This window comes from Charadrius vociferus, unplaced genomic scaffold (assembly GCF_000708025.1).
Source record: "Charadrius vociferus isolate BGI_N301 unplaced genomic scaffold, ASM70802v2 scaffold105, whole genome shotgun sequence".
Classification (NCBI taxonomy): domain Eukaryota; kingdom Metazoa; phylum Chordata; class Aves; order Charadriiformes; family Charadriidae; genus Charadrius; species Charadrius vociferus.
Window position 1 is genome coordinate 940,658 of NW_009648543.1, and position 27,877 is coordinate 968,534.

General features: G+C 40.6%; 1 protein-coding gene across 1 annotated transcript in view; it reads left to right on the plus strand.

The window, feature by feature from the left end:
- ARHGAP6 (Rho GTPase activating protein 6) overlaps positions 1–27,640 on the plus strand; it is a 128,541-nt gene extending 100,901 nt beyond the window's left edge. Inside the window, exons 6-13 of the mRNA XM_009885952.1 lie at positions 1,978–2,033; positions 7,750–7,900; positions 9,054–9,202; positions 12,589–12,768; positions 18,089–18,186; positions 24,333–24,595; positions 26,159–26,239; positions 26,934–27,640. Coding sequence (XP_009884254.1) covers positions 1,978–2,033; positions 7,750–7,900; positions 9,054–9,202; positions 12,589–12,768; positions 18,089–18,186; positions 24,333–24,595; positions 26,159–26,239; positions 26,934–27,640 — 1,685 coding nt within the window. The remainder of the gene's footprint in view (positions 1–1,977; positions 2,034–7,749; positions 7,901–9,053; positions 9,203–12,588; positions 12,769–18,088; positions 18,187–24,332; positions 24,596–26,158; positions 26,240–26,933) is intronic.
- The last annotated feature ends 237 nt before the right edge of the window (positions 27,641–27,877 follow it).

Below are 27,877 nucleotides of genomic sequence, written 5' to 3' on the forward strand. Positions count from 1 at the left end.
CTTGAACATCTGTGACAAATTTTTTTAATCCACTTAGCCCACTGTTATAAAAAAGGTTCTTTTCTGTACAACATTCTTTACTAAAATATTTGCTTTACATTAAAGTTTCCTTTTAAAGAAAATTTATGATTTTTTTTTGTGCATTTTCTAAGAGTGCACTGTAATATGCCATAACACAATAATCTGAGGTAGTTTGGTGCAAATATCGATACTCTTCAGTTTTCAATTTAATCTTCCATCCACAAAACAGTCATTTGGATTGGCTGACTTTGAGAAATTTAAAGATTGCAGAAGACGGACACTGCTGTTCGCTCATTGACTTCAGGGATAATAGAGGACTTTCTGTTCTGGCAACAATCCTTTAGTAACATCATTCCAGGGTGTATGACAGACCAAGTTCCTGATTCTGAAAATAGTTGCCTGTATGCATAAGGCCTTTAGGCCAATTTTTCAGCAGCAAATCATCTAGGGGTGTCTCATGAATGTTTTAAATGACCATTTTGAACATTATAGGAGAAAAAAATGGTTATTTTTTTACCCATAAAAGCCCCTGGCCTTGTTCACCTGCTCCATTTTCCCTGGGGTCATGTCCCAGAGTTGTAAAGGTTTGACTTCCTCCAAACCTGCAGTGTAGAACAAATACTGTATGTTTGTGCAGGGACTGGTAACCAACCTCCAGTTTTCACCCAATATGAGTAGCTCCATCTCAAATGATTCCCTGCCAGCGATCCTGGGTTTACTCTACATTATTCCATCAATTTAATTTTCTGTTATCCAAAGACAGAAGAATATTTGAAGTGAAGTGTCGTGTTGAGACTGAAAACTAAAGGGCGGAATGCTGTCTGAGTTTTCTCTGATGAAAATCTGCAACTCCAAACACCACTGTGAAGCTGCACATCTCTAGCAAGCGGGTGTAGCCTCGCGGCTGTCAAAAGGCATTTGTTTTGTAATGTTCTCTTACATCTCCTGTGTATCAGTAGAGAAAATGAATGTTGCAGAGTAGCCTTTGTTAGACCATAAACTTTTCAAAGCTTATAGATAATTAATCCTTTTTGCAAAAAAAAAAAAAAGGTCTAACTGTGCAAAATGATACTATGTACACAGCTGCTTAAGTCTCTAAGATTTTCACTTACATTCTCATTGCTAAAGACCATCTAACCTCCAATGTGACATTCACTCTTGATTTTTTCCGGGAAAGTATGTCTATTCAACAACCACATTATCGTTTGTTTGATATTCTGTTAGTATCTACAGGGCTAGAAGAAGTTTTGAACCGGTTTCTCATGGAATAGCAGGCGACACACATTCCCAAACCACTCTAAGTCTAAATGACAGAGGCACACCTTCTGCACTTTGCCTGCAGTACAACAGTATTTCCTTATACCTTTCCCTCTATATAATAGCTGTTCCTACCCTATAAACTGCTCTCAACTCCTAGGGAGAGTTCTTCCCCCTCATAATCTGCCTGAGTGCCCTACTTATGTCCCTTTGAAAGAAACTCTTGGCTTTGTCTTCACCGGCACTATAAATCCAGCAGGTAACCCCAAACACTAGCTGCTTCCTGTATCCAAAGACACAGCTCCATGTCTGAGTATTTTGTTATTTTATTGCCTGTTTCCTTTGATGTCGGTCCTGGAAGTGGCACCTCCAACCGCTGAGCAGTGCCCCACTATCTGCGTACCTCTGTCCCTCACAAAGTAGTAGTAACACTACCAAAATGGCATCTCCAGAAATGTCACAAAGATGCTGTTTTGCGGGTTAGGTGATGTGAGGTCCTTAAGAAGTACACTGGATGGCTTCTTAATCCAAGAGAGCTGAGTTTTGCCTCAGTATGGTAAGTACAAGTTTGTAAAGAAATACATTGGGTTTTATTTTTACTCTTTTAGGTACACACATAGCCCAGATTGCTTTGGTTCAATGCAATTCTCAGCAGAAAATTAAACAGTAAAACAGTTGTCTGATGTGCTATACTTGCAGGTCTCCAGACAGTAGGAATATTCAGAGTTGGAAGCTCAAAAAAGAGAGTAAGACAGGTGAGTGGATATGGATATATTTTTCCCTCCTCAGCTTTGATACAAACAAACCCGATTCCTTTCTGTTGGGTGACTTCCTCCCCATCCATCACCTGGTGAAAGTCAGGTTCTCTAGGTCAGTGACTTTATTGTGTTTTTGATGGCTCATAACTGGCTGTTTCCAGTCATCTTTTACATTTGATGAAATCCGTGTCAGGTTCTCGGCAGGTTAACAGTCTTTACATGTTTTGTTCTGGAGAAGTAGCACAGGGTTGGAGATCAAAATAGACTACAGTGATGAAATTGTGCAAAGGTTACACTGTAGGGAAAAAATAGGGAAAAAAAAATCTTGGCTGCTAGTTTCATCTCAGAAACAGCTGAAGCTCCCAAAGTAAACCCAAACTGTAAATCTTTTTTGGAAAACTTACAATATGAGAAAATATGCAAGTACAGACCAATCTCTTTGACCCTCAAATTGCTGCTCCCAAATATCACCTTTTTTTTTTTTTTTTTTACCCCTGTTAAACTTGAAGGTCAAAGGAGACCCATCCAAGCCCTAGTCTCAGCCAAATGTTGAAAAAGCAAAGACAATCTCCAGTTAGGTTCCAGAGACAAAGTCAGAAGTGGGTGTTTCCTCAGCCTAGATATTTCATTGTTTTTCCCAGAAGTCGGGAATACATGTTGAACTAGAGTGGGAGAGAATAGTGCTTTATGATTGTATGATGCCTGGGGAGAAGATGAAAAGTTACAGGAAAATACCCCTGGTCAGGAAGTGTAAGACCAAAAAGACCAAATATAAAAAAGCGTAAGAAAGCTTGACTGCATCCGATCCCAGAAATAATAGCTCTGTGTTGCAGAACTGCACAACATAATGGTTGGCTTTCTGGAAAGTTACTTTGAATAGCTGAACTGACTCGATTCTGCCTGATACAATCAGCCTACTGAGTTGTAGTTTCTCTAGCAGTTTCTATTGCTGAGTGGCTGGTGTAACACAACGCTAAAAACTTTTATGGTCTGCAGAGACCATCATTAGATCAACACTGAACTAGGTAAAGTATTGAAAAGTAAGTTGCCTGTCATTTGCATTGCAGGCTTCAATGTCAAAACGTATATTATCATTCAGGGGTGAGTACAATTACATCATGCCTCTGGGGAAAAAGCAGAGGGCTTGTATCGTTTACTTGTAAGCTAAGCCTTACTCTGAACATCAATAACTTTCTTCAGTTTTTCTTTTACTGTGTTTTCAAAAGCTAAGGAAATAAAGAGATTTGGGTATTTATGTATTCTATTACATGGACTAATTTATTGAATTAGGTGAACTAATATATTTCACTAAACAACATGGAAGCGTCAGCTTGGCCCTTGCAGTTACAATAATAAATGCTATCAACATGAACACATGGGAAAGTCTGGATTCGATTAAAATTCCACTCATTTTCTGAACCATGGAAAGCCAAACTCAGTGCTTAGATTTTGGTGTGCTTTTGCAGCTGTTTGTTAGTTTTTCTTGTGTAGAAAGTAGGCATAGTTTTGCTTCCCTTCCTCCCCCAGTTAGTTAGAAAATGTCCCATTTCAACTGTAGTTTGTTGCAATACATTCATAAGCAAATAAATGCATGTGCCAGCGGGGTTTTTGGTTGGTGAGCAGGAAGAGAAAACTCTAGAACAACTGTGTCTATTACGAACCACCTCCTTCGTATGAAGCGTGGTGTGGAGCAAAGATTCCTGAGCTAGGGTTGACTCAAGGTGGTAGGTCTGGTACGTTCGTGTGGCAGGTACCAACTTGTACCTGGAAACTATACAGGTGCTCAAGCAGAGCATCATTGCTGAGCTGAAGGTGGGCAGCCCTCTGTGCTGGGCCTGGTGACTTGGAGGCAGCTCTGCAGCTCTACCTTGACTTTGGCAAGGCTTTCGACACTGTCTCCCACAACATCCTCACAGGAAAGCTTAGGAAGTGTGGCTTAGATGAATGGACAGTGGGGTGGATTGAGAACTGGCTTACAGATAGAGCTCAGAGGGTGGTGGTTAGTGGCACAGAGTCTAGTTGGAGGTTAGTAACAAGTGGTGTCCCTCAGGGGTCAGTACTGGGCCCAGTTTTGTTCAACATATTCATCAATGATCTAGATGAAGGGATAGAGTGTACCATCAGCAAGTTTGCTGATGACACAAAACTGGGAGGAGTGGCTGACACGCCAGAAGGCTGTGCTGCCTTACAGCGTGACCTCACCAGGCTGGAGAGTTGGGCAGAAAGAAACCTTATGAAGTTCAACAAGGGTAAGTGTAGGGTACTGCACCTGGGGAGGAATAACCCCATGCACCAGTACAGGTTGGGGGCTGACCTCCTGGAGAGCAGCTCTGTGGAGAGGGACCTGGGAGTCCTGGTGGACAACAGGATGACCATGAGCCAGCAATGTGCCCTGGCGGCCAAGAAGGCGAATGGCATCCTGGGGTGCATCAAGAAGAGTGTGGCCAGCAGGTCGAGGGAGGTCATCCTCCCCCTCTACTCTGCCCTGGTGAGGCCGCATCTGGAGTACTGCATCCAGTTCTGGGCTCCCCAGTTCAAGAAGGACAGGGAACTGTCCTTTGCTGGAGAGGGTCCAGCAAAGGGCAACGAAGATGATTAGGGGACTGGAGCACCTTTCTTATGAGGAAAGGCTGAGGGATTGGGTCTCTTTAGTCTAGAGAAAAGAAGATTGAGGGGGGATCTTATTAATACATACAAATACTTAACGGGAGGATGCCAGAGGGATGGGAGCAGTCTTTTTTCAGTGGCGCCCAGTGATAGGACGAGGGGTAATGGGCATAAACTTGAACACAGGAAGTTCCACCTTAACATGAGAAGGAACTTCTTTACTTTGAGGGTAGTGGAGCACTGGAACAGGCTGCCCAGAGAGGTGGTGGAGTCTCCCACTCTGGAGACATTCAAAACCCGCCTGGACGCTGTCCTGTGCAACGTGCTGTAGGTGACCCTGCTCTGGCAGGGGGGTTGGACTAGATGATCTCCAGAGGTCCCTTCCAACCCTAACCATTCTGTGAATTCTGTGAATTCTGCAGGTGAAGCAGCTGCCAGACCCTGAGGTTGAAGAGCGGCATGGCCGGAGCTCTTCTCTCCCATCCCCTCTCCCAGCAGTGATGTCCTCAGCTCTCACATCTTAAGCTCCAGTGAACACTGTAGTTCACCGGGTGTACTTTCCAAAAGTCCGAAAGTATTCCCTGTGAATGAAGTCTGAGACACTTAAAGTTTAAACTTAAAAATACACAGTTTTAACAGCTGGGATACCTGGGCCTGAAATGTGGCCATGTTTCATCAATGATTATCTGATATTGTGCTAATTAGGACATCTCTGTAGGCCTCACAGGGTATCAGATCAGAAGTGCCATCTTCAAGACTATAGCAGCAGTCTATGATTTAGACAACTATTTGGGAAGTCCAAATTCCTGATGCAGTGCTAATCTGTTCCTTCAGTTGCTTTTGTGCAGTCAGTGCAGAAGCAATCTTCTGGATAGAGGTAATTTATAGTGCTCCATAGAGATGTTCTCCATTTGTGACCAGTCTGAAGAGTACAAAAAAGGTGGGAATGAAATCCCCACGTTGGCACTGGAAAATCTTTGAGCGCAAATCAGTGGGGGGAAGCGTAATAACAGATAAAAAACAAATTCTGGTCTTCATGGCATAATTATTCATTATTAATAATTAATTATATTAATAATGTTAAAAGTAGTCTCAATAAGTTAGAAAGGAGGCTGTAGTTTTTATAGAATACCTTTCACACCTGCTATGAAAGCACAATTTCAGCTGAAAATATGGGATTTTCTACATTCCTCCACACTATACACACTCATAGAATCATAGAATGGTTTAGGTTGGAAAGGACCTTGAAGATCATCGAGTTCCAACCCCCCGGCCATGGGCAGGGACACCTCCCACTAGACCAGGTTGCCCAAGGCCACGTCCAGCCTGGCCTTGAACACCTCCAGGGATGGGGCCTCAACAACCTCTCTGGGCAACCTGTTCCAGTGCCTCACCACCCTCACAGTGAAAAACTTCTTCGCACTGTTTAATCTAAACCTGCCCTCTTGGAGTTTACAGCCATTCCCCCTGGTCCTATCACTACATGCCCTAGTAAAAAGTCCTTCCCCAGCTCTCCTGTAGGCCCCCTTTAGGTACTGGAAGGCTGCTATAAGATCTCCCAGGAGCCTTCTCTTCTCCAGGCTGAACAGCCCCAACTCTCTCAGCCTCTCCTCATAGGAGAGGTGCTTCAGCCCTCGGATCATCCTCATGGCCCTCCTCTGGACACACTCCAGCAGGTCCATGTCCTTCTTATGTTGGGGACTCCAGAGCTGGACGCAGTACTCCAGATGGGGGTCTCACGAGAGTGGAGTAGATGGGCAGAATCACCTCCTTTGACCTGCTGGCCACACTAATGATGCAACCCAGGATACGGTTGGCCTTCTGGGCTGTGATTGTACTTTGCTGGCTCATGTTGAGCTTCTTGTCAATCAGCACACCCAGGTCCTTCTCCTCAGGGCTGCTCTCCAGCTATTCCCCGCCGAGCCTGTATTTGTGCTTGGGATTGCCCTGACTCAGATGTCTAGGATCTTGCACTTGGCACTCAAGATAGATTTGCTTGTGATCAAGATTTGCCACAGATTATCACAGACACATAGTTTGCTAGTGACTTACCTTCTTCTTTTTGATACGTCTGTGATAATCCTGGTACAGAAAGCTATTACCTCAAATTTCCTCTTGTTTAGTAAGATTTAGATAGAATTAGTCTCTGAGAAGATCATGTGAGATCACAATACCTCGTAATATTTGCAAAGATAGAAAATTTTCATAGGAAGTAGTTTTAAAACATCTTGATTATTTTCAAAATGAAAAGAGAATAAAAGGTGAAGCTCTCAGCCTGAAGAAAGTATTCTGCTGGTGGTGCTGGGAAATCTTTCCAGAAAGTCAGGCTTTTATTTTTGTAAGGCATATTGGATGTGAGAGAGGGATTTCTTCTGCCTTTGGGAAGTGTGATGCCTTTGAGTTATACAGAATTTGTCTGAGGACTGTAGCTGGAAAAAAATAGTGATACCTTGTAATGGTGTTAGCTTGCTGTTTGTTAACTCCCTAATGATGAGCACTTAGTGAATATAACTAAATTAGGAAAGCAGAGCAAGATATGTATGGACAAATGCCATGAAGTCTTAGTGAACCTGGTGACTTACTGCTTATGCTTAAATGTAGTCTTAAATCACAAGAGAGATGTGAGTTTCATGGATTGTAACATTGTTGTAGTATTATTATTAACATCTTTGTACAAAAGTATATATGTTTTGAAATGGAATTTTAGTCTTTCCAGTCCCAAAATCTAGGTAGAATGCAGTAAGGTGCTGTAAGAAAGCCTTTCTTGCAGTTTTCCTTATTCTCTCTGGTTTCTGCCTTTGATATGAATCTTAACTTTCTGCTAAAATTACATTTACTTGGCCATATTTTTTCATAAAAGAGTGCCATATATTAGCTGGAAAGAAAGAACTGTATTTTATTATAGTCTGGTACAAACCTTAAGTTATGTATCATGGAATAAGCAGCAATTAGACATGAATTATACCTTTGACCTTACCAAAACTAGTCATGTGCAATCTGGTAAGTGAAAATGAGTAAACCTACATCTTGAAAGATCTTCTGTGTTGGGATGTACTAATTGGGACAATGATAAGTGACTGTGGTTTTGTGTCATGATCTTTTTCAGTTACGTGAAGAGTTTGACCGGGGCATAGACGTTGTGTTAGACGAAGAGCACAGCATTCATGATGTTGCTGCTTTATTAAAGGAATTTCTGCGTGACATGCCTGACCCACTTCTCACCAGAGAACTTTACACACCTTTCATCAACACTCTCTGTGAGCTCTGCAGCATTTTGATTTACTGATTTTCAAAAGCATACCTGTTTGAATCCTGTAATCTCTACTAACTATATTTTTTTTTCTGTGTATTTAATACTCTGGCCTTGATTTGCTCCAAATATTTATATAGTATAAATTTGCTGAGGTCTTTCCTTGGTTTCATACTGTGTAAGTATACCCCAGAAAACTAGAACGACAGGTACTTCACTTATTATGCCTATTTTTTGCATTCGTGTATAGGATGGAGTTCATATTACCTATTAAATCCTGACCCTGTAATTTGTTCACCATTGGCAGCTGACAGAGCCCCATTTGAAGCCTGGTCTCCTAGTACCATTAACGCTTTTAACTTTTAGAGCTGTTCACTGACCAAGAATTCCAGTCTGGCTTCAAAAACCTAGCTTCAGAAGTTCAAGTTTCATCATAATTAATGGTCCTTAAAGCTGACCTTTTAAATACTCCCAAATGTGTTGCCTTATGCTAAGACCTGGGTGCAGACTCTTGCAGATTTGGGGAAAAGTAAAGTTGGACCCTTCAAGCTTAAGCTGCTGCCTGGTCTGTGTTTTTTAGATTCTTTCTAGCCCTCACGTCTGAGATCCTGCCTCTGTCCCACCTTTGTCACTGGTTGCCATTGCATTTTAGATGGTTAAAGTGATAGTGATTGCAGGACATCCTTTATATCTCTGGTTGCTTTCCCAGTCTCCTAGTAGCTCTGCAGGATGTGAAATTGTAAGAAAACCCTTTTAAAATTACTAAAGCATAAACTTGACTGGAATGCTTCCCAGTGGTGCCCTGTATATACCAGTAGCTATACCTAAATGAATGGAATAAGTGGAAAATTAAACAGAATTTTTGTGTTCAGTGGCAGCGATGGAGGGCGCAACATGGATTTTGCTCTCTTACGGGCTGAGAAAAGATCCTATGAACCTGTGGGCAAAAAGTTGACCAAACAAGTCAAAAATCCCATAACAGTGTTTGTTACACTTTTGATACTTCCTTAGAGTTTTCTCTTTTTCTTCTGACATTATAAGGAAAATGATCCTTAAACAAAGCTATTCTTATGCCTTCCTTTGGGCTGGGAACAGTATGTTTGTTCTGCTTTTAGGTTAGTTGGAGTGATTTTCTTAGCATGTATTTTTTCCCCTCTTAGTATTAGAGCCAGATGAACAGCTAAGCACCTTACAGCTTCTCATTTATCTTCTACCTCCCTGTAACTGCGATACCCTACACCGGCTGCTGCAGTTCCTCTCCACAGTGGCTGGCCACGCAGAAGACACCACAGACAAAGATGGCCAAGAGGTAAGTCCTGGTCGCTTCTGTCCTTTAACTTCGCTTAATTCATGGTCTGAAAAGAGATCTTTAAAGAAGAAAAAAGCACAATGGTGGCATACCCCTGAAAGATGGGAGACATTTCATATTCTTGCCTGTGCATTTGCCATTTAGTTGTTTTCTATGTTCTTAGGGCTGTGAGAATATAATTTTTAGATGACTTAATGAATTCTCTCCTTTGGAAGATTCACAGCGTAATCAACCTTGTTGTTAAGAATGTGTCATGTTATCCATCCTTTTCCCCCCCTTGTTTTATCCTATTATGTTCTATGGAAAAAAGACTCACATAAGAAGGTGCCAGGCATTCAAGAGTATGCTCTTTCATTCTCTTTTCATTCTCTGCTGTTGTTTTCTTATATGACCTTTGGACACAGCAGTTCACTTCTTGGTTCCCTTAGCTTCCTTGTATGCACTGGGTAGCGAAGAAGAAAAAATAAAAGACAGGAATTACACTTGCACCCTTACAACTGTCGGAGTGCAGTCACTAGTGCAATCAGCGGTTGGAGTCAGGGTCCATCTTTTTGCCTGTTTTCCCTCTGCCCTCTTTCTGTTGAGTTTTGGACCAAATACAGTGGAGAGGTTGGAGTGCACCCATCCCGCAGAGACACAACACCCACAGCCATGTAGCTAAGCTGTACTGAGCATTCACACGTGTGCGTCTGAGCTGTTCACAGTAGAGAACACCTGAAAATCCAGGCTTCCCATTTTCTGCCAGGAAAATGCTTGAACTAGTGGGCTGCTCTGCAAAAGGTGGCAACTCTGTTAACCTTGAATGAGATGGATACGGTCTGTCACTGCTTGACAAAATTGTACCAGTGTATCTGTGGAAAGGACTTCTCTGTCCTCTGAACTGCAGCAGAGACTATTTCTGATGTTACTTCTGAGACTCTTCTGAAATTCTTAGAGGATTTTGTCTGCCACATGGAAAAACCTGCTGACTTCTGTCAAATTTGGACACCTTTTTGCAGTTGGCTGCTTTTAACAATTGGCACTGAGACTTGAGTTTTGCCAAATTTCTGCCTCAAGTCCTAACTTCCAATGTGCTGTATATGACTTCAAGGACTGTTTCACTTTTAAATCTATTTTAAATGCTATTATTCTTGTCCTCAGGAAGGAGCTGATAAAAAACTGCACCCCTATGATGCAAAGCATTTAAAAAGAGCAGCCTGTAACAATTTTACTGTGCTTAAAAACATCACGTGTATAAGCCAGCCAGGGGCTGTGGTCCCCCTGGTCCTGCGAAGAGTTCCCTGTTGGTTCCGGAATGTACCCGAGAGGATCTTATTGCAGGGCTAGAGGCTGATGCTGCTTAAGAGAGTTGCTTTGGCACAACAGTTGTGTTAAAGGCATTTTCATTCCCCTTAACAGTATCACAGAATCACAGAATGGTCAGGGTTGGAAGGAACCTCTGGAGATCATCTAGTCCAACCCTCATCTAGTACATCAGCTCTGCTACAGGTATTTTGGCAAGGCAAATTTATGTAAGCTATCTTGGCAGTATTATAAGCATCAGGAATATTATGTGCAATTGGATGCCTTTTATAGATAATACAGTATTCTGATCACAGTTATTTAAGCTATTCATTAATAATTAAGTGAATAAAGGCATACAGGGCAAGAGAAAGTATTTTATCAGACTGTTAGCTATCACTGGAAAACACCCAAGCTTTGGCACGCAGGCCCTCTTCACAATTCTTTCAAAAGCCCTTCTCTCACGAAGATGAAGACAGATGACTAACTATTAAAATTATTCATTCAATTAATTTCAGTGGATATGTTTACAACATTTTTTAAGGGATGCCCCGAGGCTGCCCTTAAGAAAAGACTCACTGTTTGTACAAACAGCCTGCACGTGCAGATCCGGGCACAGCCAGAGTCTGCCCCTGGCACACTCGAGGCACCGCCTGCCTGTGCATCCTTGGTGGCTCACTACTCTGACAGTATTTAAAAAGCAGGTCACCCGAAAAAACAGCTGGGTGCATGGTGGTGCGCAAATAAGGGAGTGTGCGGTACTCGCAGTCACGCTGGGATGAGTCTCTAAACAAAGAGCCAACATGTTTGTTACGACTGCCTATGCACCTACTTAGTGCAGATGTCTTTCCAAGGTTACACGGTGGCCCCACCGATAAAAAGAAAAGCTCTTTTTACTGTCATCTCTATGCCGTCTAGTTGAGCTCTGTAAAAAATAAACCAGGTGCAATCGGTGGACAGTTTTAAGTTCAACTAGAACATTCAGTAAATACCCTGCTACAAAAAAAAAAAAAATAATACTGCTTTGAAAGGATTCCTTTTTTTACCACTCATTTCTTTAAATGCTATTTTTACTGCCTCTTTTTGGTGCCTTTTCCTGTCCTTTTTTTTTTTCATTAATTAGTTCAAATGTAACTGAAACGAATGAAAAATTACTCTCATGATATTTTCTTGTTCTTTAAAAAAAGCCTGCAAGAAGTACTGGGTCAACAGCTGAAATTCACTTAGTCTTATATAGTCAAACTACTGGCATCTTCTTCTGCATTCCCAGAATAGCAACCAAGTGGAGACACAGAGAGGAAGCACATGACCCCTAGTTTTTGCTCTGTTAAAAGAATAGAAGGGGAAAAAAGTAGTCTAATCACAAATGTGACAATGAAATTTTTGATTTAATAACCTATATGATGTATTTTTCAGATAATTTCTGTCTAGTCTAGTATGTATTCCTAGCCTTCTACTTCCTCCAAAATCAGGTTACTATTGCTTCCTTGAACACAGAGTTATGAAAGTAGGAAAAAAAGTAAAAAAAACAACAAAACAAAACAAAAAACATCCACCAGACAAGTAAACGTTTGGCATGTTCTAGGAAACAAAAAGACACGAAAATACTAATACAAATAACGAGCATGCTCCTTAATGATCTAAACTATTTTAACGTGGAAAAGTGTGGTTTTCTTCACTATATCTGTTTCAAATCTTGCATGCTACTTGAGAAAGCTAACAGTTTTCAGTATTTGGTCCTAAGAGACAGTAATATGCTGCGGTGGTGAAGTAGGAGGGAGGTTCCCTGAGTTCAGAAGAAGTATGCCACTGCTGAGCTTCCAGGGAATTAAGGGCAGGCTGCATTTCCACCTTTTACTCTTCCAATCCATTTGAAAGTACATCCAGAAAATCCACGGTGCTTGTTGCAGAGATGTCCGAGCAAGGTGTTTCAGCATTTCTAAAAAATTGTTCATTTTTTATTTCACTAGCACTCAATTTGGGGTTTGATGAATGAAGCATCTGCCGAATAAGGGGCGGGGAGAGAGAGAGAGTGTGTGTAGATGTGTGTATCTGTATACATTAGACACTGGGAGACCCTACCTCATTTATATTCTGTTTTCTAGATTACTGGGAACAAAATGACATCCCTTAACCTGGCTACCATCTTTGGCCCTAACTTGTTGCACAAGCAGAAATCTACAGACAAAGAATTCTCGGTTCAGAGCTCAGCTCGAGCTGAAGAGAGTACTGCTATCATAGCTGTCGTACAAAAGATGATCGAAAACTATGAAGCCCTTTTCATGGTAGGTTGATGTTTCTTCATGTTACTCCTACGCATTTTTAAGTTAAATGAGGAAATACCTGGTTGGTATTAAAGTAGACTAGGATGAAATAAGCTGTGGAAACTGCACTAAATGAGGGTCCGTTGTCATTTGTAGAAAAAGTAGCCTTCTATTAAGGACAATGCTTTGCAGTAAGCAATAATATTAAAAATGTGTACTTATATCTTGCCTGGAATGCTTTCTGTGTAGGTAAGAGTATCTTCCTTAGAAGATTTCTGTCTGTGGAAATGATGGGGTTGGCTATTCAGTTGTATACTAAACAATGTACCAGCATTGCTCATTAGTTTTGAAGACAAGACTGAAAATGACCTTTTACCTCTCAGTTTTGGAAGTCAGGGAGCCAGTTTTTCTGCAGGTAGAAGAGATTCTTCGTTCAATTAAGGAACAGCCTCCCCTACTGAAGAGTTTCTTCTTTGGATGGGGAGGAAAGACAAAGCTTTCTTGTTTGTCAGTTGGATAGGAGTAGTAAAGAATAAATCTGTGTTGTTCTTGAGTACTTTTCTGTTCTTTTGCTGAAGCAAGGAAGTCCTTCATATAAGGGATGATGACCTTGGACTTAGACACACTGCCTGCTTAAGGTGCAGCTTAGATTACATTCCTTGTGCCTAGCAGTTACCTGGACAGTTCATTCTGTGGCTTTACCTTTTTGTCCTTTTGTCTACAAAATTATGGATCAGTGTAGCATGATTTTTGCCTAAGAGAGCCCTGCTCTGGGGTAGCAGAGGCCAGTCAGAACTAGTGGCGGGCACTATCCTGTCTTTATGTTAGTAGGCATACATGTCTTAACAAAAACAGAGGTGTTGAAAAGGTGAAAATAGCCTCATTTGTTGTGTCTTGAAACTAAGCAGCACTTTGTGTTATACTGAGGAGATTTATTCCCAAAGCAAGAGGAAGAACACTCTGGAAAACTCCTTTAGTGCTCCAGCAAAGCTGGGTGCAGGATACAACTTTGGTGGGAGGAGATGGAGAAGCCTGGACTGTGGGCACGTAGGAACTGATGGACACATAGTACTGTAAGGGGAAGGTGCCTACCAGGTTTCAGCAGGGAGAGGAGCATGAGGAAAAGAGTCATGAGCCCTGCCTATCAATCTTAGCCTCAGATGATTTTCTTTGTGGTTTTCTTGTCTTTCCCCTCACACTGTATTGCTTTTCATTACATCCTTTGCTTTATTTTTATTCTTGTTCCAGTGAGACATTCAGCAATCTTTTTTTTCTTTTTCTTTTTTTTTTTTTTAATGCTTTTCACAGTTTGGGGAAACTATAGGTGCTATTTTTCCTTCCACAGCAGGAAAAGAAAGTGACAGAATGGCACTCTTGTGTGAAGGTCTGCTGGCCCAGAGCATGGCTGACACTAGCAAGTTTAAAATAATACTTGAATAAGAATACTTGCTATACTTTAAGTTTTCTTATTGTTGTTTCTCTTTAAGAACATTGTACAGCACAGCCGCATCTCAGCACATAATACTTCAGGCACATATTCAGACTTCCAATGTGGACAGGATGGGGCTTAGGGTTAGACTAACCTACATATGGTCTCTTTTAATTGTGATGGATTTATTCCTTTATCTCTTCAATGGTTGCATTTGCAGCTGAAGATTAAACACAGAAAAAAGAGTTTTCTTTTGTTTTTCAGAGCAGCTTTTCAGATTGTGGAGGGAGACTAGAATCAGCTTTCAAAATGAGAGGCTAGCTGCATGTGAAAGAAGGACAAACCTATCTTAGATGGTCTCCGGAAAGCTGAAATACATTGATGTGAAATTTATAGGAATGTCTAACAGATGAGCATCTCGGGGTGCTTTCACTCTTCCCATTGCCATAGTTTAACAAACAACATGGCAAGTTCTGCCTGTTTTCTGGAGCAATGTCTCCATGCACACATGCATACATTGATAATTGATGCACACATGATAATTGATGTGCAGGATTGTGTCCAATTGCTCATAGTTTGTGTTTTGCAAAGCTTCTACCAGGGTTTACTTTCAGCTTTTTCATGTTTTTTTCAGCAGCACAGGGAGACTCTGTATTCTGAAGATAATTAGCCCTGTGCATCCTTTGGTAATAGATGCATTGAAAGGAAAAGACTTGTACATGTAATTGTAATAAAACTCTGATCATTTGAAATCAGTCAACAGCAATTTGTTTTCCAAACCCGTAAGAATGGGGCCAAACCAGGACTGCTATTTATACTTGACATTTATGCTACTTACGAAAAGAAAAACATCTGGACTGAGTATTTAGCTCCAGCTATAACGTACAGTGTATTGCTGCTAAGGTGTTTTTGTGTTTGTTGTTTTGTTTTGGGTTTTTTTTCCTGGTACTTCTGTATATGGGGAGGTTATAAAACTCTGATTGGCTACAGCATCGAAACTGGAACAACATTTGTGAAATAAAACCTAGGAAACCAAGGTGTGTTGTGGAGCCCAGACCACAATATCAGAATGATTCTGACATATTGGTGGGTCAGGAAAGTTCTGTTTGTCAGAACAACCCAGGATACTGGGGACTGTTTTTATTAACCATTTATCATTAGCATCGGTAATATGCGCACATGTGGGTTTCATAAAGAAGATGTATTCTGACCTTGCTTCGTTGATGTTAAAGTCTTTCATACCCAACTCTTACACATTTCAGTGAGTCTTAGGGATGCATTAAAACATTTTACAGGAACGGACAAAGGACTGTTCTGTGCCAGTCTCTGAACTATGCCCAGCGGCTGGGTGCAGGGAGGTACAACTCGACCACACTTTGTCTCATTGGCTATGACTTGGCATGGAGGATGGACAAGAGCAGCTTGGTCATGCGTTTTCATCTCCTGGCTCCCAAATACAGCCCTGCTGCACAGAAGCACAGCAGAGTGTCTGAAATGTCTTATTTTTATCGTTAGAGGCTACTGTGACTTCCCCACTGAGGAGACAGTCACATGATGCCCCTCTGTGCCACATCAGTTGCAAGGGACAGCACAAAGAAGACACATCAGGGGTCCCTCCACCCTTCTGTGACTCTTACGTAGCACCCAGCCCCAAAATCTCAGAATATCTACTAATCTACTGGAGTCCTGACAACCCCAGAGCCCTCTGATCCATCCCAGTTTGTGCTCAACTGCTGTTATTTCAGCAGTGCCTTGGCTTCCCTTCTGTCCCTGAATTTCAAGTTCTCATCCACCTACTCAGCCACAACTGCCAGTTAAACAATTAATTCAGTAATAGTTATTGCAGGTCTGTAACATCTTCCTGAGATACCAATATAGTAGTTCTCTATAAGTGTAAATTTATAATTCCATGCATATCATTTCTACACTTGCAAGTTAGTTAACTAAACTGAAGTAAATGGCTGCACAGGAGGAAACCCAAAATCCAGCAGACAGATAGCAAGGAGACCATCGGTACAAATACAGTTGAAGGATCATAGATTAATATGCCCTCATTCACTCAGATAAAAGTCCTATAACTCAATAGAACTATTAAGTTCGTGTTTCACAGACGCTTTCAGTTGGAACTGAACTTCCTGTTGGAACTCTTTCAGATTCATTTTTGATGGAATGAAAGACTGATTATTTTTTTTTTCAATAATGGAAAATAGATTTTTATTTTTCTGATGAAGATGTCTCAGTAGATTTTACAACTTTATCAACTTGATGTAAAGCTGAATAGGAAGTTACATATGAAAAGTCGTGGATTCTGCTTTACCTTCAAACTTTATCTGGAGTTTATTGTATAGAAAGGCTGTCTAAACAGAGAAGTTACAGCACACCAGATTTCCAAAACTCTATTTCTATGAAGAGAAGATAATTTATTTACAGATTAGTATATCAATGACCATCAGTAAGATATTTTTCCAGCTTAGAGCCTAAACACAATTTTTTAAAAAAGGCATATGTGGTCGCACTAGTTTTTCATAGAGATCTTGGATCAATTTGAATTAAATGATGCATATCTTCATTTATTTTTCGAATTATGTCCATTTTTAAAGAAATACTCCTTTTCTGTAACTTGACTCCTTAAATACCTCCCAAACTGAGGTGTTCCCCTGAGGAATCTATTAGTAATTCTATTCCTATTTCCCAGGAAATGTCAGGGAGAACAAATGGCCCATGCAGTGTGACCTGAAGGTCAAGAGATTCAGGCTCTGACAAATTGCATCCAGAAGCATATGGCACAGTTGATGACCCTTGCTGAGATTGTCTTGCCTCCGGCTCCATCTGTCATGAGTGAACCTGTGCTGTTAGTTCAGGTTTCTCAGATGGTTTCAACTTTTTCAGTGCTTTGAAGGTTGAATTGAATGTTCCACTGTGATGTGGACAAACTCACTTTAGGATTGATAAGACTCATGTAAAATGCAGATAGAAGGACAAAGTTTACGTGGGCAGGTTTTGGAGTGCCTTTCCTGCTACTTGCCCAGGAGATTTTGCTCCGTCCTGCTCTCAAGTGTTTTGAAGTTTCATTTCCATATAAAGTGCACTAGGGAGAGTTAGCGAATCAAAAGGCCAAACTCCAAAGAAGATGACACAAATTCTGGATGAGCCTGTTGCTACTACCCAAAGTCCAGAGTGGCTGGAGATCCAACAGGGCCTACTTGTAGACCTGAGTTATGGACAGATGAACTCAGTAATTACTCGAGTTCTGATTGAGCGTAAGCAGGAATTTAAATGCTTCTAGATCCCAGGATTTGGCTATATGGATACATGAATATTAAATGTTTATAAAGCTTCATTTAGAAAAATGTTGACCTTTCGCAGCTTTCACTGAAATGAAACAATTGAAGAACTTCGTAGATAGAAAGTTACTACAAAATATCCATATGAGGAGGACATAAACAAGTCAAATGCCACAGATGATTGCCACAGAAAATGAAGAAACATTCTCATTCCTGTGTAATTATATTTCACATTTTTTCTAAAAGAAGAGAATTACGGTGACTTGGAATGGAAATTTGTAAGTGTCTCCAGGTCTTTGAATGGTGATGTAAGGTGAGGACCTTGAACTGGAGCTTTTGAGATTGCGATACATGAGTAATGCCACTGTTGTTATCAGATATAATACCCAACTAGATACCAATGGGTTATTCAACAGTAATCAGCATTTGGCATTGTACAAAGTGATCTTTAGTCCCACATTGCCTGTTGTTACATGAAATTTCTCTTTTAAATGGAAGCTTCTGAATATTTATTTATATACTCTGTAAATGTACTTGTCCTTGGTCTTTTACATTAAGCAGAGTACCAAAATGAATGTATGTGAAAGGGTATTAATCTCCAACTACGGATTTTTTGTTGTCTTCACAGGTTTCCCCTGACCTACAGAATGAAGTGCTTATTAGCCTATTAGAGACTGACCCAGATGTTGTGGACTATTTGTTGAGGAGGAAAGCTTCCCAGACATCGTGAGTAATCTGTTTTTTCATCATCCCTGTTTCTGCTGAGAATTTCTATCTCCCACTGGAGGTGTTCAAGAGGTTCTAGTTTTCTGCAGCTCTTCTGCACTGTCTACAGTGGAGTAGAAATATCCTCCCATTACACAGACTCTGCCAAAGAAATTATGACTCTTGTACAGTGTTTTCTAAAGACAAATCTTGTTTCCGGATTCAGAGGAAAGATTGCATTCTGCTGCAGAGAACAGGATGACATGTACATAAAAATATTCAGTGCACTATTATCTGACAGGATGTATTCTAGTGATCCGCTGGTTCATGTCTTGGGTTTGTTGTAGTCTTCAGTAACAGGAGGTGTATATTACACTATCCTTGAAACACACCCTAGAGTGCCTTAACACAACGGTGGCTAGCCGTTTGACCAGTTTGTTGTTCTTTTGCTGTTGTATACACATAGGACATTGTAAACAAGTTGACTGCCACAACAGCAGGTTTATGGAGATTCTTTGGATATTATTTAATTTCGTGCTCTGTGGAAGATCTGAAGAGAAAAAAAATCACACCAGTCACTACTGCATTTATGATACATAACTTATTCAAACTTTGTGTATGGTGTATGTAAGCCTACACCCGTGTGCCTTAACGCTATGAGTTTGTACATTTGGATTAACAGGATTCCTGCCTCTCTCATGGGACACACAGTCATTGCCTTTATTCTAGTGAATCCCAACATGTCGGACCCCAAAATCACAAAATTTGACAAGCTTGCTTTGAGTCATTTTTAAGAGGTTTCCTAGACTCTAACCTCTCTGGGACAGATTGGACTTTGTCTTCCTGTGTGTATGGAAAGTGCCTAGTGCATTCAGAACATAATTAAAATGGAATTTGTGCAGTCAATTAGCTATGATTTTTTTTCTCTCCCTCTGAACACTGTACAGTTGGAGGTAATGTAATAGTGTGCCTGGCTTTAAAGAAAGAGGTAAAGGACATAATATAATTAACACATGGAGGAAAAAGCTTTCTTTGATTATAAAAATTAAAAATACCCCTAGAATATATCATGTTGTAGAGGATTTTATTAGTCTTTTGACTTAACAACATGAACACGTAACATGCAGTAGCAAATTATCACAGGTATTTGCGGTAATTGGTTCTGTGTGTTTTCTTAGTGTACCACAGACATAAAATAATTTGTTAGTTTATGTCTGACTAGCAAATAATCATGTGTATATTTAGATCACAATAAATGCAGGATAATTAGAGGTACCTTAGCTGTCTTTTACACTTGTTAAATGTTTGCCATGAGCCAAGACCACAATTAGGAAAGACACTGCAAATCACATGACATATGGTAAAGTCTGTAGAGACTTCTTTCTTTAAGCCCTCAGTTTGAAATGGTCATATTATTTCTAACTCAAGCTAATAAAAACCTTCATGCTGGATTTCACTGTCTATATAATAAAAGACATAAAATTGTGTCTCACGTGTGGCTACACATAGAAATTGAGCATAAATTTGTTGCAAATCATTGTGGATGTAACAGATTATTGTTAGATCCTGTTTCCTTTAAGTTAATGGACCTTTCCTTGAGCTTTCTTACTTTTCAGCCAGCATGCACACCTACAGGAGAAAATGGGTCTTTTGTGCAAAGCTGGTCACATCTGACAAAAGGTGTTCTGTATGAAAATGTTTCAAACCCAAATAGGAACATACAGCCAGTACAAATTTATTGTATTTTCAGTAATGGGCAGATGAAGTATCACTGAGCTAGGAAAAAACTTACTATCTGTCATTTTTCTTCTACTCCGCTCTCATGTTAAGTGATTTATTCTTAATGTGATATAGTTTTCACTGTGATTGCAACTTCTTGGTTAAGATATTCCAGGCAATTAGAGGGAGTGTTGCTTAGTGTTATTACTAGGAGTGTGATGCTCTTAAGAGATTAATCTATTTCAGAATGTAATCTCAATTTTGAGGCTACATATTTGTTGGTTATTTTTCCTGTAAGAAATGTGAGGCAGCAGACAACGAAAAGATGTTTGTCTTGATTTGATAAAAATGAGCCTCCAAAATACATCCTTACTACTCTCGGAAATATTCTGGTTGTGTACTCAAGATCCAAATTGGGATCTGTGGAACAGAAAACTTTACATATTCTTGAGACAATCTTCATCAGAAAAGCTAGTTGGCTGCATAGCGTAGAGTATGGAATCAACTTCAAGACTTTAATGTCATATTAATTGCTCTGAAGGTCCTGCTTCTGCAATTGTCCTCACATCTCTGCTTTTGATGTCATTACAAATGCTTTCTTGACTCTGATCTAACAGAGAAAACACAATCTCTTTTCCTCCCCAGAGGAGGACAAATCAGATGTTCCTCATCTTGCAGTTCTCTTAAGAGCTGAGCATTGTGAATGGTGTATCAGGGAGTTTATGAAGTCATTAATGGTAAAGCACTAATAATCATTGGCGGCAATTATGAAGTGTGCTTTTGTGGATGACTTTCCCAACTTTTTTGTATGTTGGCTTGATGACAGTGGAATTTGGGGTTTCCAGCTGTAAGATGAAACATCTTTGAACTAACGCAAAAATAAAATCTGTTTCTTATGATTATTTATTGCTTATCATGGTTAGTAGTCCTATTTGTGTAAATGAGTTTCAAACTTATAGAATTTTTTGGATGGTGATGGTGGATTTTAATCTGTCCTAACCTGTGGCACGAAGATGAAGCCATACAATCGGCCATGCAGTATATGTAAATGCAGTTTTCCATGCTGCAGAGGCTCCCTGAATCCTTGAGTCCTCTACTCTGTTACAGTTGCAAACATATCATAATCTCATAATAATCTGTTTTTTTGGTGGCACTTGTATTGGTCAAATGTGTATGGAAATTACTACTGCATGCCGCCAAGCCTTCACACTCCGTATGGTTTAACTCTTGTAGGACATAATTGTTTTCCCATTTGGAAGCTTTAAGGTGTAACAGAAGAGGATTTCTGCCAAAACCAGGAAGGGATTTCCTGTTTTCATTACCTTAATGGCAGTAGAAAAGTAGGAATATCCCCAGTAGAGGGAACTATTATTATTAATGTCTTCCCAGTTCACCCATGCAAGTAGACGCTGGTGGATAACATCAATTCAGAATGATACCAGTTAAAAAGGAAAGCCCAAGAGTCCCTCATAGCAGAGTTGATTTTTGTTTTGGAATCTGAAATAGTATTTTTGAACACGCGTGGCATAGGTTCCTTCTGAAGCTTCCAAATCTTTCCGTTTGTACGTAACCACTTTTAAAATCATTTCCTTAACATAGTTTATGACCACTAGAAAATGCTTTATTTGCCTTCACATTTCTCACATTTGATAGTACATAATATTCTATTATTCTTTGTGGAGATCATAATCTGCCCTTACTCATAGACTGCCTATAGGCGAATGGGTATCTGTGCTGTATTGACATTTGCCTCCCAATTCAGTTTTTCCCCAGTGTGTGGGTAGACAATCTCATAGCTATACAGGGGAAGATGAATTTTGAATATTAGTAAACTTCCGTTTGCTACTGAACTCAAACCATAAAGCAAACAGATGCAAAAGTTGTGTTTTAAGGAATATGTGAGAATTCATTCTTTATTTGGAAAGATGCAAGCCAAAGTCTTTTGTAAGATGTGTTTTATTTTGTTTGGTGAAGAGCATGGTAAAACTGAAAATGTATGAGATAAGTTTTCAACTTTAAAGTGTTCAATCCATTTTGATGGTTTCTTGTAGTAAGATTGGCAGAGTCCACAAGCATTTTCTTTGATTTTTAAAACTATTTTTTCCAAACAAATTTGAAAGGGATATTATATTTATATATATATATATATAATTGCATGGGCTTACTAGCAAAAACTGTAAATGAGTTTAGGAACTTGAACATTTGGGTCTTTCCAAAGACTTGACAGTTTCCATTTGAGTAAATTTTTATCAGGAGCTCTGTCTTGAGAAGAGATAGACTATAACAGATCATTCAAGGTAAGACATGAAATCAGTGTTTCACAAAGCTCAAGTTTTATGTTCCCACATTCTTTCATTTCCATTTCCCTGTCCCCTATTCCTTGTGTTACCTTGCCATGGCTAAGTGGTGGTATGCCTCTCTCTTTGCCCTGTGCAACGTAGTTAGGTTTTGATTCTGCAAAGATGTACATGCGATAAGCCTTATTGTTGTCAGCATTAGTACTAAGTATGTCTGTATGCTAGCAGGGTGAGGTTTGGATCACATTCAGTCTAGAAAGCTGGAGAGAAAGACATTTGCTCATAGGAAACCTACAAATGCCAACATTTCTCTCCATCTCTCTCGGGTCTTTCTGGTTCTTCTAAAATGCCCAAGACATTGCTTAAATCTCATCTTAACTCACACTCACTGCACAAGCCTTTTTAGAACTTAGGAGGGCAGAAAGAAAGGAGTAAGGGGGAAAAAAAAAAAAAAGAGAGAAAAGATTTGTGATAGAATTGTACATACTTAAAGGACCAATTCTTCGATGTGTGGCTGTTTATACATTAATTTAAGTTGGACACGTTCTTCAGATGAGAAGTTGAGATGGGAAGTTACATAATTGAGGCATGATTTCCTTTTTTTTTTCTTAATGACTCTGCAGCATTACCATAGCAGCCACACTGGGAAGCCTGGGACAGTGCTACTTTGCCAAATGGCAGCTCTGATTTTTTGAGCTGGCCCAAGTTAAGGTTCAGGATCAGTTCAGTGATGGTTGTCTGGGAGTTACCGAGGAGTAAACTTAGTTAATTCCCAACACTTTATGGTTGCTTTTAATGCTTGAAAAAAAATAATGGAATATTGAGTAACATAATAATCATGATGTTGAGTGTATATGTTTTGGGACATGCAATACGTAAATCAACCAGGATGGGAAAAAAAACCAGCTTGAAAGCGGTGTTAAGTTTGGTCATTATTGCTGTGTTTAATTATGTTTAGTGTGCTGTGAGTAGCCTGTCTTACCACTTGTGTTTTCTTTATTTTCTTTCTTCAGTTTTATTTCATTTGTCTGGAAAGAGGGTTATTATTTCATAACAAGAAATGTGCTTTGGCTGCTCACTCAGTTCAAGCTCTCTTTGGATTTGACTCTGAGAAGGACTGACTGTTTTCAGTACCCGTTTACCAGAATGAGCCTCTGTCATATCACATGTGGTTAGAGCAGATATTAACATGAGGTCACTGAGAGAAGCGTTTGACTCAAGAGAAGCAAAAGATAAGAATCTAAGAAACAAAGATCAGGGTGCAGGGAGATGAAAAATGTGTAATAGAAATACAAATTAGGGAGTAGTGATAGGAAAAAAAGTTATATTTGTTTACAGAGCATTTCTACATATTCTTTGAGATGTTCAGTGACTCACAAACTGCCTCCTATCTGCGTAGTAAACTGTAACAGTTCAAGAAAACTCCCTCCATGTTCCCAGCACACTTCAAAAAAGAGTTGTCTCTGTAAGCCTTGGCTGGACTTTGGTGGGTGTTTTGCTTGCCTTTTTTTTTTTTTTTTTCCAAATTAAATGCAGTCCATGCTGTTGGTGATGTACAGGTGAAAGGGTAAAAGAAGTTGTAGAAGTTATGAGCAGAGCCAGTTGTTTGTTGCCCCCATCAGAAGTGCAGGAGATACATCTGCTTGTCCCCTGTAGCATATTTACCTTCTGATGTCTCTAGAAGAGGATCTTTCTCACAGCATGAGAAGCAAGCTAAGGTTTTGGTGTCTCTGACTGTGTAGTACTTCAGAATGGAAGAAGCGATTTCAGCATAATGCTTAGCATCAAACTAATCTTCCCTTATCATGCCCTCAGATTTACTGTTGCAACAAACTAAATTGTCAAGGTAACATAAGGAATTGATTCACTATTTAATTTCCTGTGGTGAACTGTACAGTTGCGTGATTTTTTTGTTGTTTTCTTTCTTGACAGCAACATCTTTTGATTTTTAGTGGCCTCTGCTGGCCACTTCATGGCAAAAGTTTTACTCATGGAAAATTCACCTCTGTACTGCTTCTGAAGTGTTTTCATTTCAGCAGCTGTGGTCATACTCCTGTATTTGATTTTATTTCTATGATGTCAAAGTGCACCTGTAGCTGTGAAGATCAAGCATTTTTCATTAACAGTAGTTTGTTTATCAAAAATTCTCAGGAGCCCTGAGATGCTGCGATCAGAAGGTTCCTGCTCTACAGGAGGAAGACATTCTTCCACAGACTCCAACAAAGCTTCAAGCGGAGATGTCTCCCCTTACGACAACAATTCCCCAGTACTGTCTGAGCGCTCACTTCTGGCAATGCAAGAAGAAGTTGCCCGCAGCCCAGATAAGCTGTACAAGGTACCTGAACAGTACACACTGGTTGGACATTTGCAACCAAAGACAAAGGAGAATTCTTCTGCGTCACAGGCTGGAAAAGGTAGAGTACATCCTGCTCTTGTTCCTCCTCCTCATTGACTGATGGGGCTTTCTTAAGTAATTGAAAAGTGTCATTTTTGTATTATCAGCTACCAGGATTTGAGGAGCAATAGTGTAAATAACCTTAGAAGAAATGACTGACCAACATCCTTTTTTTGTGTTGAACCTGAAGGGTCTGTGCTCAGTCCTCCTTGTTAGCTCAGCCAGCTGTCAGGGATGCTCTTGGTATCACATTTCTCAAAACTTGGAGCTATTATTTACTTAAGTAGTACTATGTATGTCCTGCTTTTTAGCCTGTCTGTGACAGGCTGACAGGAAAGACCGATTTCTAGTCCTGTTCCGTAGGACTGCAATACCTGCAAGGTTATGGTCTGGACTTTGGAAAAATCTGAGACTTTAAGACATCAAGCTACAAATTTTCTCCAATTGAAATGAAGGACCTCAACAACCTCTCACTGGAGAACACAGCTGAGCTTCACAGCCTTACATCTGCTACCAATTACACACCCAGCAATACTAGTGCAGGGATCCATAATTTCCATAGCTATCTAGGGAGTGCACACCTGAATGATTTCTTCTATAAAGAACTGTGGTTTAAACTGACAGCTCACCAGCACTTCAAGATGCTTTTCATTTAATTTTATTTTTTTTTAAATTACATTCATGAAATGCGTATTTAGTGAGCTAAACTTTAAGAACTTTCAATGCTTGGGAATGCAGATTACTGTTTGATAGTATTTTTAAAACCATTTCATTTCAGAGGTACTAGTTAAGCACTTAATTCCCTTTGGAATTAATGGGATTTAGACTATTATGTCAGTTGCGTGCTCTATAAATGCCAATGGGCATTTATCTTCCTTATTCAACGTCTAGATCTCTGAATATGTTTCAAAATTTCGTCATATTTCTAGTAAGTTATGAACAGGAAATTACATGAAGTTTTACCATATTAACCATCTTTTGGACTTCAATGTGCATAACAATTATACTGGACCATGGCAAATTAGGCAGTTCCTTCTCTGCCAGATGGAATCAGAAAAAGGCATGAAACAGTTATAATCCAGCACAATACCTGATGTGTGCACTTCATTAAATCTCTATTCTGTGACAGCTCTTCCCTGTAAGACCCAAGCGATGCTGCGGGTTGATAGAGCAATGCCTTACAGTGACCCCTGGGGCTGAGGCTGCCCGAGGGAGCTTTGCCATTCTTTCCTGTAAAAAGCACATGGACTACCTTCTTTTGACCAAATCCTCCTGTTCTTGTGCAAATTTCTTTGACTGACTTCAGTAAGGCAGAGGACTTTGGGGAAATTCCACTCTCTCGGCAAACTCGGGGCGTCCTGTCCATACAGAGCTTATTGAATCCATTACAGGATCTGATCCTGAAACAGCAAATAACTGTGAACAAATACATTTGAGATGTTTGTGTTAGGTGCACGGTAAGTCAGATGCTAGTATGTGTTAACGACTTACGTGAGGTTTTACCGTTCCATTTGTATATTTCTAAATAATGGCTTTAAGAGGCTCAACTCATCGTCTTCTTCCTGCTCTTACTGCTATTTAGATGTTTCTGAAGATCATTTTGATATCTGGGGCACCTGGCATTCAACACTGAAAAGTGGCTGCAAAGATCCAGCAATGACAGGTCAGTTATTTTTCAAATTTTAAGCCCAAATCTAGCAAAGACAAAAACAATTTCTTGGTTTTGAGAAATTGCAGTGAAACCAGGAGGAGTATTCATGTTGTCCAGACTTGGACTTTTAAAAGGTGACTGTTCAATAAAATACAGGGGGCGCAGTAGTTATACAAGTGGGGTGACATTTCAAATTGTCACAAGATAATTTAAAGAGTTGTTTTAAAATTACTTCACAAAATAGTTTTACATTCTTCTAAAAGTCATGGAAAGGTGGACACCTGGTGGGGATCTGAGAATGGCTGCCGTGGTGGCTGTGAGGTTGGCAACTCTGCCTGCTGACCCTGCTGCCGGCCCGCGTGGTCCTGGCAAGTCCCTGACCCATCCCGTCTTTATTTTTCTCCCATCTGCACCCACCTCGCAGAGGAACCGTGAGACTAAAACACCCCCCTGCTTTTCAAGCATTTGAAAGGTGTTAAGTGCTGCAGGGCTATATGTCAGAGCAAAGTATTGGAGTCACCGGGTAATATATTGGACGTGGTTCAGATAGATGTGGGGCTGCTGCTCTCTGTCCCCAGGTTCAGCCGGTGGTGAGGCTGATACCCCTTCAGTCGCACAGCCTGATGATAAAAGCCCCCTTCCCTCTTCTACAGTGTGATGTGGGAGAAAAGCAATGACGTGTTGTCTTTCTGACTCTGGCCCCCAGGTTCTTACGGGAACATTTACGAAAGCAGCTTGCTGCGACCCGGACAGTGCTCTCTTTCCCAGGGGAACCTCGCCATGTATTCTCCTCGGTGGCAGGGCAGCACCTCCGAATTGGACACCGGCAGGCAGGTCATGCGAAGGAGCCAGACGACTGCTGCCATTCCTGAGTGTCAGCTCCATCCCACGGTGTCTCGGGTGTGCAGCAACCCACAAATCGAAGTCAGCAGTAGGAGCTCAGAGCTGTCACACTCAAAGTCGGAGCGGCACTTGACTTTAAGCAGTGTGGAGGACCTCAGTGGGCGTGACTCGAACGCGGGTTGTTCACAAAGCACAGCCAAACCCTCCTACAGAAAAGAACGGCCACCACCCCCCTACCCGGGCCCAGCAAAAACAAGCTCTGCGTTATCACAGCGGTCGAGCGTCTCTTCAACGTTGCACTCTTTGTGGAGACTTCAACGCCAAGAAAAAAGTTCAGGGACCAGAGCAGCTGGAGGACCGCCAGCCAAGGCCCCTGACCAGGCCACCTCCAGGCAGGAGCGGCCAGCCCCACAAACCCAAGCGGGTCACATCTATTCCACAACACCTCACAGTCAGAACAGTAAAAATGTTTCCGAAGCGGACTGGCATGATTGGCAAAGGGAGAGGTGGCAAATTTGGGAGCTATTATCAGCTGATAACCCTGATGCCCTTCCAGAAACCCTTGTATGATCGGACTCTGCGCAACTGCCACTCATACCTATGCCTCCGTCTCATAGCGAAACAACGGTGACATTGGAAAATGAGGAGGGCTTCTTTGTTTTTTACCAACTGCATATACATTTTTTTTAAACTTTGTTCACTTTAATTTCTTAACAGCACTGTCAAGCAGTCCATTTACAAATGCAGTATGTTCCTGTTTTTCAGCAAGCTTTTGAGAAAAAACAAGATGAAAATTTTAGTCTAATA